This window comes from Pelodiscus sinensis, chromosome 6, assembly GCF_052426305.1.
Source record: "Pelodiscus sinensis isolate ZL-2025 chromosome 6, ASM5242630v1, whole genome shotgun sequence".
Classification (NCBI taxonomy): domain Eukaryota; kingdom Metazoa; phylum Chordata; order Testudines; family Trionychidae; genus Pelodiscus; species Pelodiscus sinensis.
Genome location: NC_143057.1, coordinates 2,689,438 through 2,704,639, shown reverse-complemented (window position 1 = coordinate 2,704,639; position 15,202 = coordinate 2,689,438). Strand labels below are relative to the sequence as shown.

The 15,202-nt window shown below is 48.5% G+C and overlaps 1 protein-coding gene across 8 annotated transcripts in view; it reads left to right on the top strand.

Moving 5' to 3' along the window:
* GNE (glucosamine (UDP-N-acetyl)-2-epimerase/N-acetylmannosamine kinase) overlaps positions 1–14,357 on the top strand; it is a 69,667-nt gene extending 55,310 nt beyond the window's left edge. For 4 of the 8 annotated variants that reach the window (XM_075931264.2, XM_075931266.2, XM_006135133.4 and 1 more), the window contains exons 9-12: positions 301–522; positions 7,308–7,490; positions 8,457–8,576; positions 10,735–14,357. In XM_075931264.2, the coding sequence (XP_075787379.2) occupies positions 301–522; positions 7,308–7,490; positions 8,457–8,576; positions 10,735–10,970 (761 nt within the window). In that variant the 3' untranslated portion in view covers positions 10,971–14,357. Of the gene's footprint in view, positions 1–300; positions 523–5,634; positions 7,283–7,307; positions 7,491–8,456; positions 8,577–10,734 lie in introns of those variants that run through there. The other 4 variants (XM_075931265.2, XM_075931269.2, XM_075931268.2 and 1 more) reach the window with 4 other exon arrangements.
* Positions 14,358–15,202: the final 845 nt, after the last annotated feature.

Sequence of the window (15,202 nt, the reverse complement as noted above, 5' to 3'; positions counted from 1 at the left end):
AGGTTTTTTTATATATGTCTCAGGAGAGGTTCAGAACACCCCTAAAATAAGAAATTGAATTTTTGCCTGCTAATGATAGCTGGGACAGTGAGCGGATTGACAAGGGTGCTTCAATTCTGTTACATCATTTATGGCATGAAAAGAGAACTATGTTGCAAGTGAGGCTTAGGAGAGTTTTCTTTAGAGTATGCAATCTAGCAAAATAAGCGTCCTTTTCCGCCCCAGGAGAAAATAAATTATAGTTCCAGAGTTATGTAGCCTTACCCTTGGTTTTTCTCTCTCCTGTGTTTTGGCACTCAGGTATTTCTACAGGTGGACGGGTGAATCCCCGAGAAGGAATCGTGCTTCATTCCACAAAACTCATTCAGGAGTGGAGCTCTGTTGATCTGAGAACTCCGATATCTGATGCTCTGCACTTGCCAGTCTGGGTGGACAATGATGGCAACTGTGCTGCTCTGGCAGAGAGGAAGTTTGGGCATGGAAAAGGAGTGGAAAATTTTGTAACGCTAATCACTGGTACAGGTAAGTGTGAACACAGAAATCAAAGCGCTGAATTCCTGCTGTTTTTGTCATTAGTGGGATCTGTCCTACAGTTCCAGCACTGTAATTTAGTTCCCTTCCAGCTGCAGAAAATGTTGCTCAGATCGGGAGCCTGATGTAGTGGCTAAACGAGTTCAGCTTGACACATCGTCCTAGTAGCAGGTTGTGATACGTTGCAGGGTAGCACTTTGACAATGGATATGATGCACTTTTTTTATTTAAAATATCTGGACCATTTACACTGACGTTAATCACCTCAACTGAAGAATCCTCACTTGTTTAAAAACAAACCAACTCTCCTCCCCCCCCCCTTCCTTGATTGGGTCTGCTAACTTGGTCTACTAATGCTACCGCTTGGGCTCAAGCTCACTGGATAGGAGGGACTGGACCAGAACAGCCCACTGTGGGAGCTCCAGAATCACAGAGCATTCTAATGCCTGTGCCAAGACCCACATGGGTGCTCACACAGTAACGTTGCTGGTGGAAGGGAGGTGCTTAAGGGGATGTATTCTGGGAGGGTTCCAGGGCTTTGGCATTCATATCCTCTCCCCCAGGCCCAGCATCTAAAGCTCATCTATTTTCCCTAGGCCTTTGCAAAGGGGAATAGGATGGGAAAGTCGTTAGAGGACAGGATGATTGACTGCTTGAGTTGCCTCACTCACTGTTGGTGGGCTCTCTTTTGTAAGAGTTAGTTCTTCTTCGAGTGGTGTCCCCATAGGTGCTCCACTCTAGGTGTCGGGCTTGTCCCGCGCTGCAGATTGGAGAGTCGTCAGCAGTAGTCCAGCTAGACCGCACATGCGAAGCAGGCGTCGCGTGCTATTCACGCTGACTCTGAGCACGCACGGTCCGGCTCCCGCCAGTTCCTCCTAACCATCTACGGCTGCAGACGCAGATCAACTCCTCTCCTGTATTCTGACAGAAAAGTTTTTAGTGTTAGTTGTTTTAGTTATTATAGTTCAGTAGTCATGGTTACACTAGTTATAGTTCTTTAAAAAAAAAAAAATTGTTAAAATTCTCCTCATACTTAAGTTCTGCGTAGTCGCACCTCAAAACGACAATATGCCCGGCTTCAAGAAATGTGCTACATGCCAAGACGCGATGCCCGCTTCGGACAGGCATTCACGATGTATCAAGTATTTAAGCAAGGGTCATATCCTTCAAAAATGCCACCGCTGTGCCAAACTCACAGCGCAAGCCAAATGAGACTGTGAAATGCGGCTCAAAATGCTTCTGTTTAATAAGGCCTTATAACCTGCCGAGCCTGACGCCTCACGGCCCCCGGACGCTCTGGCAATAGACAAGCATTGGGCCACTCTGAGCGTGCCTAAAAGAAGATCTTCCTCACCCCGCCATTCTCCAGCCAGGCGGACCAGTATGGGGGAAAATCCAGGCACTCAAGGCCTCTCCTATCACATTGATAGGCACAAAGCTGCCCGCAGCACATCAGTGCCAAGTTCTGCCCTTTCAGGGAAACCAGTGCAGATAGCCCCGTCGGCACCTAGAGCAGAATTGGTACCAGCAGCAGCACCGAGAAGGTCCTCTATGTCGCACTGAGAATGTACATGGCACCGATGGTGAAGTCGGCACCGGTGGCAAAGCCGGTATCGACATCAGTCCTGGTGCCTGATGTGCCGGCACCGACACAGTAAACCACAGCGAGCATGGCACCCCAGATGAGGCAGTCTTTCCCGATGACTGTTCACCCACCGACAATGCCTGCCAATTTCAAGACCTATTCAAGCGCATGGCGGAATCTCAAGGGCTGTGTCTAGATTGCATCTCTTTTCCGTAAAAGGGATGCAAATTAGACACATCGCAATTGCAAATGAAGCGGGGATTTAAATCTTCCCCGCTTCATTTGCATAAACATGGCTGCCGCTTTTTTCCGGCTCGGGGCTTTGCCGGCAAAAAGCGCCAATCTAGACGGGGATCTTTCAGAAAATAAAGCCTTTTCCGAAAGATCCCTTATTCCTCTTAAAATCAGGAATAAGGGATCTTTCAGAAAAGGCTTTAGTTTCTGAAAGATCCCCGTCTAGACTGGCGCTTTTTGCCGGCAAAGTCCCGAGCCGGAAAAAAGCGGCAGCCATGTTTATGCAAATGAAGCGGGGAAGATTTAAATCCGCGCTTCATTTGCAATTGCGATGTCTAATTTGCATCCCTTTTACGGAAAAGGGATGTAATCTAGACACAGCCAAGAGGTACAGCTGACCCAAGTCCAGCAAAAACAGCACAGGCTCCTTAAAAACTTAGTCATCACAAAAATCAAAGGTGGCATTACCTCTGGATGACGCGATACTTGAGGTAGCTGATGAGATATGGCAGACACCTGCCCCCTCCCCGTCCCTATTCAGGGATCCTTCGCACGAGCCTCTCTTAAAAACAGAGGTTCTCCACCTACTTGCGATCGGCGCTGTAGAGAGGGTGCCCAAACAGTTCCTGGGCAAGGGATTCTATTCCTGTTATTTCCTTACCCAGAAAAAGTCAGGAGGGTGGAGACCAATATTGGACCTCTGACGACTCAATCGATACCTTTGAAAGCACAGGTTCAGGATGGTGACACTGGCTTCCATCATTCCAGCACTCAATACAAGGGATTGGTTTGTGTCCCTCGACTTACAGGATGCCTACTTTCCCATGACCATACATCCGGCTTACAAATGTTTCTTCAGGTTCCTGGTAGGTGACGAACATTTTCAATACAGAGTTCTTCCTTTCGGCCTTTCATCAGCACCCAGAGTTTTCTCAAAGACGTTGGCGGTAGTGGCCATGTATCTCAGCTGACAAGATATTATAATATTTCCGTATCTGGACAATTGCCTAATCAAGCCTACTCTGGAGGAGGCATCACAAGTGATCAACATCACACAAGCGCTATTCAATGCTCTTCGGCTCATAATCAGTCTTGCAAACTCTTCCACGACTTCACAACAATCCCTCGAGTTCATCGGAGCACAACTGGATTCTACCATGGCCAGGGCTTACCTGCCCCTATCAATATTCCGGGTAATTCAAGAATTTGTACAGACACTTTCCACGAGCCCCAAGACCTCGATACATACCTGCCTGAGACTTATGGGTCATGTGGCTGCCACCGTGTATATGGTGCAGCATGCAAGGCTACACCTCAGATGCCTCCAGCATTGGTTAGCTTTGATTTATCGACCAGGCAATCACGATCTTCACAGAACGGTGTCCGTCCCTCCTATGGTACAGAAATCCCTAACATGGTGGAGTACCCTCACAAACATGCTCGCTGGCGTTCCTTTCCATTGTCCACACACCACGGTACAGATCACAACAGACTCATCCTTGCTGGGCTGGGGAGCCCACCTTGGAGATTACCAAATTCAAGGCCGATGGTCCGCTCAGGAGTCCCTCCAACACATCAATTTCCTTGAGCTGAGAGCAATAGTCAGTACCTGCAAGCATTTCCTATCCAATATCCAAGGCCACTCTATTCAAATTCTCTCGAACAACATGATGGCAGTATACTACATCAACTGCCAGGGCGGTGCCCATTCACGATCCCTTTGCGCAGAGGTGGCACATTTATGGAACTGGTATCCATCACAATATCTCCATCATTGTCTTTGCCCAGCAGGTATGTCACAATGTCATTGCCGATACTCTCAGCAGGCACCTGATCCATCAACACGAGTGGCAGTTGAATTCGGAGGTAAAACGACACATCTTCTGAAGATGGGGGTATCCCGCCATAGATCTATTTGCAATGTACCACAATACGAAGTGCCCCTCTTACTGTTCCAGAGTGGCATTGTACCAAAATCTCTGAGAGATTCCTTCCTGATTGACTGGAGTCATCAACTGCTGTTCGCTTTTCCTCCGATTCCACTGATTCCCAAAGACTTGGAGAAAATGGCCAGAGACAATGCCAAAGTCATTCTCATAGCCCCCTTCTGGCCCCGCCAGACATGGCTCCCATTCCTCCTCCGGATGTCCATATGTTCTCCGTACCACTTACCATACCGACACGACCTCCTGACACAGCAGCAAGGAAGAATCGTACACCCACAGATCCACTGCCTGCATAGTAGAAGGGATTCCACACATATTACTTACCTGTACAAATGGCATCGTTTCCAATCCTGGTGCTATGACAACAACCTCGATCCCAATTCTCTTTCCATCCAGCATATCCTCGATTATGCCTTACAATTACAAAGATCAGGTTTAATGCATTCCTCTATCCAAGTCCACCTTGCAGTGATCTCTGCCTTTCGACTTCTGATAAAGGGTTACTCACTATTCTCCCATCCAATGACCAAGAGATTCTTAAAGGGACTCGCAAACTTATACCCCCCCGTACAGGGAACCTGCAGATGTGTGGGACTTGGAGTTAGTTTTAGATGCTCTAACCTGTCCCCCCTTCGAGTCAATGGTGCCATCTGATCTGCCTACACTCACTATGAAGATCACCTTCCTCCTGGCTATTACCTCTGTACGCAGGGTGGGTGAACTTGCTGCTTTCTCAGCAACACCGCCATATACACTTTTCAACAACCAGGGAGTGATACTATGTCCTCATCCCAGCTTCCTCCCCAAGGTGAATTCGGAGTTTCACGTTAACGAGCCCATCGTACTCCCAACCTTTTACCCTAAATGGCACTTGGCTCTCCATGAGTCTCACCTACACACCCTGGATGTTCGCTGGGCTCTCGCGTTTTACTTGGACAGAACACGAGCTTTCTGTAAATCCCAACGTTTGCTACTATCCACCGCCAAGCGTTCCAAAGGCCAACCTCTGACCGCATAGTGCATTTTGAAAATGGTCATCCAAATTCACATTCGCGAAACATTACGCTGTCAATACTTCCATTCGTGACTCGGCAGTCACCTCCACAGTCTTGGCCATGGCAAAGAGGTCATAACTCCGATACCCGCCTCCATAGACTAGACTACTGCTCTGAAGTCACCTAGAGTGGAGCACCCATGGGGGCACCACTTGAAGAAGAAGAAGAAGAAGTAGTTACTCACCTTGTGCAGTAACAATAGTTCTTCGAGATGTGTCCCCCCCATGGGTGCTCCACGACCTGCCCTCCTCCCCGCTTTGGAGTCTCTTCTTGTGTTTTTCAGATATTCTCTGCTTAGGGGGAACTGGTGGGAGCCGGACCGCACATGCTCAGAGTCGGCACGAACGGCGCGCGACACCTGCTGCGCATGCGCGGTCCGGCTGGACTACTGCTGACGATTCTCCGATCTGTGGCGCGGGACGAGCCCGACACTTAGAGTGGAGCACCCACCGGGACACACATCTCAAAGAATCATTGTTACTACACAAGGTGAGTAACTTCTTCAGGAGCTCCTAGACTCTAGCAGCCTTATTTAGTTCAGTGTACTTATCCATATCTAAAGATGACTCAATTCAGAAAAGAAGTTGAGTCTGAAACTGAGTTATAAGCACAGAGATATGAACGATCTGGCATTTTAGACTTTGCTTTCTTTTTGACTTGCTTTTCCCACTTCTTCCGTACTGTACTAAGACATGAGTAGCTAGCACTTCTCCATGGGAAGTGTATATGCTTGACTAGGATGTCTCCACCAGTGTAGACTAGATCTGAAAAGATATAATCTGGACTGATCTTGAGCTAAGGAATCTGACTTCACATATCCAATATCACCACCACTGCATTGTGACACCCAGGCCTGCCCACTGCCATCAGAAGTATGGAGGGAAGAGTGCTAATAAATAGGAAACAATAGTGTATATGCAAAGCACAATTTTATACTAGATCTAGGCTAAGCATTCGAGATGCACCAGCTTTGCAGGATGTGGCTGACTGACTTGGTTTACTTTTACTGTTTACAAGACTTGATAAGATTTTTCAGAGAAAAGTGTTTAAGGGGGAATTAGGTATTTTGTTTCATGTATAAAGAACGTAGGACTGCTGTGACAGGAGCTGTGAACTCGCAGACTGAGACATGATTTCTACAGGTGCTTCTCCGTGACCCTCTTTGGCTGGATATCTCCTGAATAGATTATACCACAAAGGGACCAATTAACTGTAGGATCCTACCAAATTCATAGCTATGAAAAATGGATCAAGGACTCTTGACTCTGGTCCTCTCCACCCACCCCACCCCCGAAAATCTGGTCTTTTTGTGTGCTTCTACCCTGCTCAAAATTGGGGTCTGATCCAAAAGGGAGCTGCGGGGTGCGTATTAAGATATTGCCACCCTTACTTCTGTCTGCCTTGGGAGCTGGGCACCCCGTTCTGAAGGCGATGCCTCCCAGTGGCAGCACAGCCAGGTGGCATTACTATGCCAGGCCATCCTTTCTTCTGTGCTGCTGTTGGTGGCAGCTCCGCTTTCAGAAGCGGACTCCCAGCTGGCAGCTGCCCCTCTGCAACTGCTCATCCTACGATAACCTTGCGGATCCCTCTCCCTCCGCTCCCCTCCCACACACTACTCATTTTTTGGGTCAGGATCCCTACAATTATAACACTGGAATTTCAGATTTAAATAGCTGAAATCGTGACATTGACCATTTTTCAAATCCTATGACCATGAAAGTGACTAAAATGGACCGTGAATTTGGTAGGGCCCTACCTATGCATGTTGCCATCCAGGGGCAAAGGAGCCTTATGCATTTGCTTGCACCACGTGCATTAAGCAGAGAAGAGATTTGTAATGACTACTCCTTTACTTGGGCCTAATGCATGTATCTGTGCATCACTGTAAGTGTCCTGCTGAATCTAGGCCATTATGTGACTGTTCTTTTACTGTCAGAAGTTTGTATACGCTTACAGGAATTGGAGGTGGAATCATTCATCAGCATGAATTGGTCCATGGAAGTTCCTTCTGTGCTGCTGAACTTGGACACATTGTGGTGTCGTTAGAAGGACCAGAATGTCTGTGTGGGAGCCATGGGTGTATAGAAGCATATGCCTCTGGAATAGCCCTACAGAGGGAAGCTAAAAAACTACATGATGGTGTGTGTGTGTATTTATTTATTTATTTTACCATTTTAAAAAATGTAATTGCTCAGTCTTCTATAATACTACTTGGGCACGCAAAGAGCTTCTAGCCTGAAATGCTGGGCATGCCACTGGGGCCACCATTTGTAACAAGCATTCTGAAGGCACATCAGCAATGGTGAAATTGGATCACAGGTTTAATATGTGTGACACCTCCATAGAGAGAGAGCATATGGGGGTGGGTTTTTTGAAAGTGCTGCACTGGTCCTAATTCTGCTCCCACTGAAGTCAGATCCTAGCTTTACTTCAGATTTCATTCAAATGTATTTTCCCTAGTTTCAGGGTTGGTAACCGCCCCCCCCCCAATTTGTGCTTACAGCACTGAGAGCATTACAGCAATATTGTGATACTTGTAAAGGCAACTTACATGTGAGCTTTGGAAGACTGCATTTCTCTCGGCTAAAGCATCTTTGTACAGCTTGGATTTTGGACTACCTCAGTGACAGGTTATTTCTACTCCTGCAGATTACTTAATCTTCTTGCTAGCCACTTGGCTGTTTTGGCTGTGTCCTGTTGGTGAACTCAGCTGTTTGTTCCTGGTGGAATTGGAACCTTTCATCAACAGCTCCCTAGACTTGAATGAAATGTGGACAGTTTCTGCCCTTAATTATGTTTCGCATCTATATTTGGAGTGACTGATTGTTAGCGCAAACCAGTGTGCTATCATAATGGAGCTGTTGTCATTTAGGCCCTAGATACATGAATAACTAAGCACCTGACTAGCTGTGTTGATCTTAGTGGCACCACTCCCGTGTATGTTTGCAGAATCCAATTAAGTTTCTAAATAAGGTCTCTCTTTTTGAAAGCTGTCCCTTCCCTTTTACATGTGAATAACGTAGATGCACACACCCTGTTACATTGTTATCCTAATTGCAGGGTTGTGATTAATGTTTCCCTCTTGGCGTTCTCTTCCCCCCCAAGCAGAGGAGCTGTTGTTAGTGGGAGGAATGTCCATAAAGATGGAAGAGACCATTAGTGCCGTGCATCTGATTCAGGCAGCTAAACTTGGCAATGCGAAGGCTGAGAGCATTCTCAGAACAGGTAAGAACATAGACCGAGATGGGAAGTCCTCTTAACGGCGAGGGGAAAATTCTCAGAGCTCTAAAATTCACCAGGAGGCCAAATCCGCAATGAGGCTCTGCTGCTCTCTGCAGAACTATGCTTACTCTCACTTAAGTGAGGGATCTGGCCCTGTAGGCTTGACAGTGATGTACAGAAGTGGTAGCAGTGATTAGTGGTGGGGAGGAAGGGGGGGTTGTGAAGAGACTGGCTAATGATCAATGTTCCCTCTAATCTTTTCCATTTGTCGGTGGAATACATTTTATTATGTGCACTGAGGCATGTGCAAATGTGCACTACCAGTAAAAACAAAACCTAGCATTGTGTAGCAGCTGCACAAGCACTCGGTTTACAGGGAACACTGCTAGTGATCCTCTGCAACAAACTGTATTCTGGGACTTAGAGATTTGGTTAAACAGACAGATAACAGATTGCCTGGTCATGGGGCCCTTTGCTGTTTCTTTTGGGATTTCTGGGGTAGCGCTGGCTTGACACTGAAAGGTCAGGTTCTTCCGTAATGGTATGGGAAATTATGGGACGCTTCACTGATAGGCCAACAGATGTATGTGCTAGGCAACCAGAATGAAACAGTTTCTGTGAAGCATTGTTCCTATTTATGCAATACTTTACCATGCACAACTCTGAGACTTCAACACAAGAATTAACCAGTTTCTTTATGCGTAACCAGTATAATAGAAACAAGGGCGGTAGAATAGCATTTTCCTTCCTTTGTTCTCCCAAGTGTAGTGATGTGGGTTGACTTACCTCTCTCAGGTATAACGTTCTTGGCTCTAAATAATTAAATGTTTCATTTGCTCCGACAAGAAAAGAGGCTGGTGAGCACGAGAGTCCCAGCTAGCTGTCTTAGTATTGCGCGCTCTTAAGCAAGACTACGTTCTGTGGCAATCGCAGTGTTCCTATCACGCCTGCCATGTGGAATGAAGAGCTTTCCTGACCACAGTATTAATTCCTCTTGGGGGAATCTGCACCAGCCAGGCTCAGAATTCTGCACACACTAGTTTGAAGTGCTACCAGCTTGTCAGTAAATAAATGTGGAGGCTCCAGCGTGGCAGTGGGAAACACAGGCCACTGGCTGCACAGAGATGGGAGTTGCCCTGCAGGGCCCCCCCCCCCCACCTTCTTGAGATGTAGCCTTTGGAGGTGACTGCACCTGGCAGTGCATGGGCCAGGCAGGCCTGCCACAGAAACATCCCGGGGCCCTGCCCTTCTGTGCCTGGCATACCAGGATCCTAGGGTGGGGGATCCAGGTATGGGGTGAGAGGGTTTTCTGTGGGGCAATCTGAATGCACAGGGACTCGTTGGGGTGTCCTGGTGCAGGAGCAGTGGGGTGCGGCAGTGGGATCCAGGTGAAGGTAGCTGGGGCTCAGCAGAGGGGGAGGCTTATTTGGCAGGGTCTGGGGGTGAGAGACTTCAGGGGTGGGGCAGAGTTGGGTCCTAGATGAGTGGAGTTTGGTCCAGGTGCACCCGGTAGGACTCAGGATAGTGGGGCCCTGGTTGCAGGGAGCTGGTCAGGGTGGAGATCTGGTGCAGGGGTGCATGGCTCATGGAGGGGATGATGCTTCTTTGAGAGATCTGGATATGGGGGGTGTATCCAAAGCACCAAAGTTGGGGTGGAACAGGAAGCAGCTCCCCAGACAGTGACCCCTCCCACTGTGGCTGAGAAGCGATGGGGTTGGGAAGCGATGCTGAGGGTGTGGAGCTTCCTGCAGCCTGGGAAGTTTTCTGGGAGTGGATCCTTGCAAGGAGAGAGGAGTTGAGAGTGGGCCCATGTAGGTGCCACTGGCTGGGGTGTCCTTAGCCCTGCCCCAGCTTCCACTCCCTTTCCCGCAGTAATTTACATCTCCAGTGGCTGCTCCGGGCACCCAAAATGACGTGCCTGCATTACCGGGGAGGGGCACAGGACCAGTCCTGCAGGTTCCCTTTGCTTCCCTGTCTGAAAGTCCTTTTTCTGCTGGGACACAAAGACAAGTGTGGGGGGCATGAATTCTGTCTGCATGCAATGGTGCAAACTGCTCCTAGGAGTAATTAATGTGTTTAGAGACACTAGGTCAGACCCTGATGCTCACGTGCTTCTGTGATGCTGCCTTTTTGCTGTAATGTCTTTCCTTTGTCTTTGCAGCTGGAACAGCGCTAGGCCTTGGCGTGGTGAACATCCTGCATACCATGAACCCCTCTCTGGTGATCCTTTCTGGTGTCCTGGCAGGCCATTACGTTAACATTGTCAAAGATGTGATCAGTCGGCAGGCTATGTTCTCTGTTCAGACAGTGGACGTGGTTGTCTCAAATCTGGCGGATCCTGCTCTGCTTGGCGCTGCGAGCCTAGTGCTAGATTACAGTACACGCCGAATATACTAGGTACCCGGGGAAGTTACAGAAATGGACAGTCTGGCTGTATAACTGTTCTGGGTGGGGGGGATACTGTGCCCAAAGTATTTCCTGCTGACCCTCCGCGTTACCTTCTGTGGTAAAGCAGGCTGGTGTTTTTGGTAGCTAGTTACTACTTCGGTATTTCCTCTTCATGTTTTTGATACATTTAGCTCAGTTCAGATGAAGTAATGTGCGTTGTCGTTGTTTTGTTCGCCTCTGTAGCTTGGGAGTGCAGGTGTTGCTTAAGTGATGCTAGAAAGACTTCTCCATGCCCACATTCCAGTGATCTCCCAGGATATGTTTAGGCAACACTGGGGGCCCCTTGTCCTGGCTTATAACTATGTGAAACGAGAAACGCCTGCAGACAAGCACTGGTCTGGTCTGACTCGGCTTTCACGTTCCTTGCCATCATGTACAAGCAGATGTGCTGCAGTCCTAACCTCTCGTCCCAGTGGGTGGAAACAACAGAGACTGGCTGCCGTGGCTGTCTTCTGAGAGAGCGAGCTGCTCTGGGAGAAAGACTTGGTCGTTATTTATTTGTAGAGTTGGTGCCTAGAGGTCCCATCAAGGAGTGGGGCCCTGTTGTGCAAAAGGGAAAGACTGTCCCTGTCCATATCAACTTACAAAAAGCAACAGGTGGCCACTGGGTAGGGATGTAAGCAAAAGCTAATCGGCTAGTCAACTAGTCCCTGGGCTAGTTGCCTCCCCCACCCCTTGCTACCTCTATCAGAGGCAGCAAGGGAGGGGAGCAGGAGCCCGTTAGCTGGCGTAAAAGTTAGTTCCCCTCAGCGCTGTCTCTGCGAGAGGGTGGGGGTGGGGGGCCTGCCAACTCTTCATAAATTTAAAAATCAGAAGGGCGGGGGTGGGGGCAGCAGCAGCAGCCCAGGACCTGAATCAGCTGTCCTGGCTCATGCCACGTCCCGCCTACTGTGCTCCAGCCTCTTATAGAAGAATACATTTAAAAGAACTGCAGTGGAGTTAGCTTCCAGGGCCGTGAGCTAACCCTGCTGTGGCTCCCCCGCTTATCAACTAGTCGATGGCAAATCCACCGACTAGTTGATTAAATGAAATGTAACATCCCTGCCACTGAGGAATGTGGGAACAAAGTTGCAGGGTGTCCTCTTTGCCCCCTCAGCTAGTGCTCCGGGCAGTCCCCAGCAGGGAGGACTTTGCATGTTACCTGTTCCACTAATTTGAAGATAGGTGGGGGGAGGATTTTGGTTTCTCGGGTTCCTGACCTGCCACTGCACAAGTCTGTCTCATGTTAGCATGCTGGGATTATTCACGCCTCCCTTGGCTGGGCTGCAGCAGAGCAACAGCCTTGGGCAAGCAGCCATCAACAAAGTCCAGCTGGTATGGAACATTGCAGCACGTCTCCTTGGAAACCTCGACGCCCACAAGCACCTGAGACAGGCCCTCCACTCCCTCAACTGCCCTCCCAGGGGCAAATGTTCCAGGGCATGGTCCTTGTCTTTAAGGGCCTCAGGGCCCTGAGCCCAGGTATGGAAAGAGTGCCTGAAGTGCTCGTCTGCAGACCACTGTTGGTAGCTGCGCTTCTCTGCCCTAGTGAAACTTTCCCCCTGAAGTTCCCGCTTATCTGAGCAGGGGAGACAGGCCCAGCCCAGCCCTTGAGAAGACTCCACCTGCTGCTCCAGAGGCTTTTCTTTGACCTTGTCCGGTATATCTCTGGGAGTGTGCTAGTGTGAAACCTCCAGACCAAAAGGTCCTTCTGCCCAGAGAGGAGAGCTGTGACAGGTGTTCAGCCTGTCCCTTACGGCATTGCTAGAAGGTGATCGACTGGCTCCTTGTGCCAGGGAAAGCTCTTGGCTCCCTGAGGGGCTGTGCCCTGTGATGAGGATAATCTCCCTTTCCAATTTACTCCTGAGTGAATATCCTGCATCCTCCATGTCATCTTCAGCCACCAAAACTGCCTGCCAAGGGACAGGAGCCCCCTCCAGCCCTGGCTGCAGGCATAAAGGATTGACCAGCCCAGCTCTGCACCCTACAGAAAGTTTCTTACCTTGGACAAGGGCTTCTCTTAGCTCAGGAAAACATGCCACTGCTGCGCTAGGCGAGGTCTGAGGAACATCTCTCAATGACACCAGACCAGGGAGAGGACAGAGCTGGGACGAGACAGTCAAATGCGCAAGAGGAAATCCCATGCCTGAGGCTGGTTGGACTTCCCCACCTGGGAAGGACTGTAAGTGGGGGAGAGGGGCTGTCAGCCTTGCAGGGGTGGCGCGGTGGCCTGTTGTGCAGAAACTGCACCTGTGTGCTGGGAAGTAGCAGTTAGTGGTCCTGCTGCTTGTAGTGTTACCTGACTGCGCATATGCTGCTTGATATTGTGCCCATGGTTGGTAAAAAGCCCTTCCCTTCCCCATATAGCCCACTGCGAGCCTGTTGGTGCCATGCCCTGACTGGGCTGGGTGGCAGTCCAGATGCCATAATGCTTTGGGTGCAGAACAGCCCCAGCCCAAGGGCTTTTTGGTGAATTGGGTTCCCCTGCAGTGGTTCCTGCTCTAGCATATAATGAAACAGTTTGGCCGCTGAATACACTTTCAGGTTAGTGCCATATCTGCATTGCAGCCACTTAGAGGGCAGGATTGCACATGGATTAAAAACAACACACAAGCTCACAGTCCAGGTCAAATAATCTGGGGCTATATTTTATCTGTGGTCCAAGCTCTGACCTGAGCACATGTGTCACGTTTGACTAGTGCACATGCTACACCCTTACAATAGAAGCCAATTTGTATTGACTACATATTGTCATAGACTACATGCAGCTGCTTGGGAAAATCCTTGACCAGTAATGTTACCAAACTTCTCCCTTCCTTTTTTAGATTAGCGCCAGTTACATAATAGGCTCAGGCACTGAGGAAACCTTGAAGGCAAGTAAGGTCCTATATCCATTTATACCTGTTTAAAACAGGTAAGCCAGTTGTAAGTATTGATTGGTAATGAGAATCTAATTTATGTTCTGACAAGTGGTGAAAGCAGGCATCGGGCCTTGCAGAGTCTGATTAATGTAGAAGTTTGGTTGAAAACTGGTTTAGGTCAGTTTGCTCAGTAGGAGCAAGCAATTGTATTTACTCAGACACCATTTCTCTCCCTGCTGCTTATTGGGATTACACTTGAGTTCTGGTACTTAAGCCCTTAGTTGTTGTCTGGCTACTTCACTCACTGTAATGCTGCATGAACTGGCACAGTGCCAGAGCTGTGCTTTGTAAATGACAAACTACTGGGATATTTAACATGCCATTTTAAGAAACATATGGCCTGTGCAGCCTTTAATTATATTGTAGTAGGCTTCTACCATTAGAGTAATGGTATATGGTTTTTAAAAATGCTTAATAAATTGAGATTAAGCATTAAGTGTAATCATGACATGTCTGTTTCCCCCAAACCTCCCTTTGACAACAGAGCTGGTTGAACATCCCTGTACTCATCTAGTGCCAGCATGCCTTCTAGCTGGTCTAGGAAGCAGTGGAAAGAACCCACCTTAAATGTAGCTCAGTTTCCTGGTGTATAAGTGATTACTATCTCCCTCCATCGTTGCAGAGAGAGTAGGTAAGTGTATATACTTACTGTGAACAACAGCTTCCCCTTATCTGCATAAGGAGCAACTGAAAATACTAGAAGAACTTAAATAGTCTTGTAGCACCTTAAAGACTAACAACAAAACATGCAGATGGTGGCATGAGCTTTTGTGGGTACAACCCACCTTCCATGAAAGCTCAAATCATCTAAATGCCTTTAGCCTATCACTACTTGCAAGGTTACCCCTCACTCCCATTCCTCTGCTGGGCTTGTGCCACCTCTTGCAGGCACAAGCCCAGCAGCCTGTGCCATTGCTGACAAGCAGTTGTGCCTGGGAAAACAAACAGGGGCCTTCATTATATTAAGAATAGCAGATTGTCTGTGGGCAGCACAGTTCCATCCCTGTTCCTTCCCCCAGCTGGTGTGCTAGTTAGCTAAGACCGCTCAGCTGGAGCTGTGGCCCTAGATCCGTTCCAGTAGTGGTTGGAAGCAGGCACTTACCTGCTTGAGATTAGCTTTAAAGGTTGTGCAGTCACAGCTCTGTCACTGCCAGATGGCACACAGAGTAGTCTATTGCCTCACTGTAATTCCACACACTAGGCAAGACCAGTGTTTTAGACCTTTAGTTGGAGAAGTTACTCAACTGCCTATATAACCTGGATTGAGGATTTCCCCTTTAG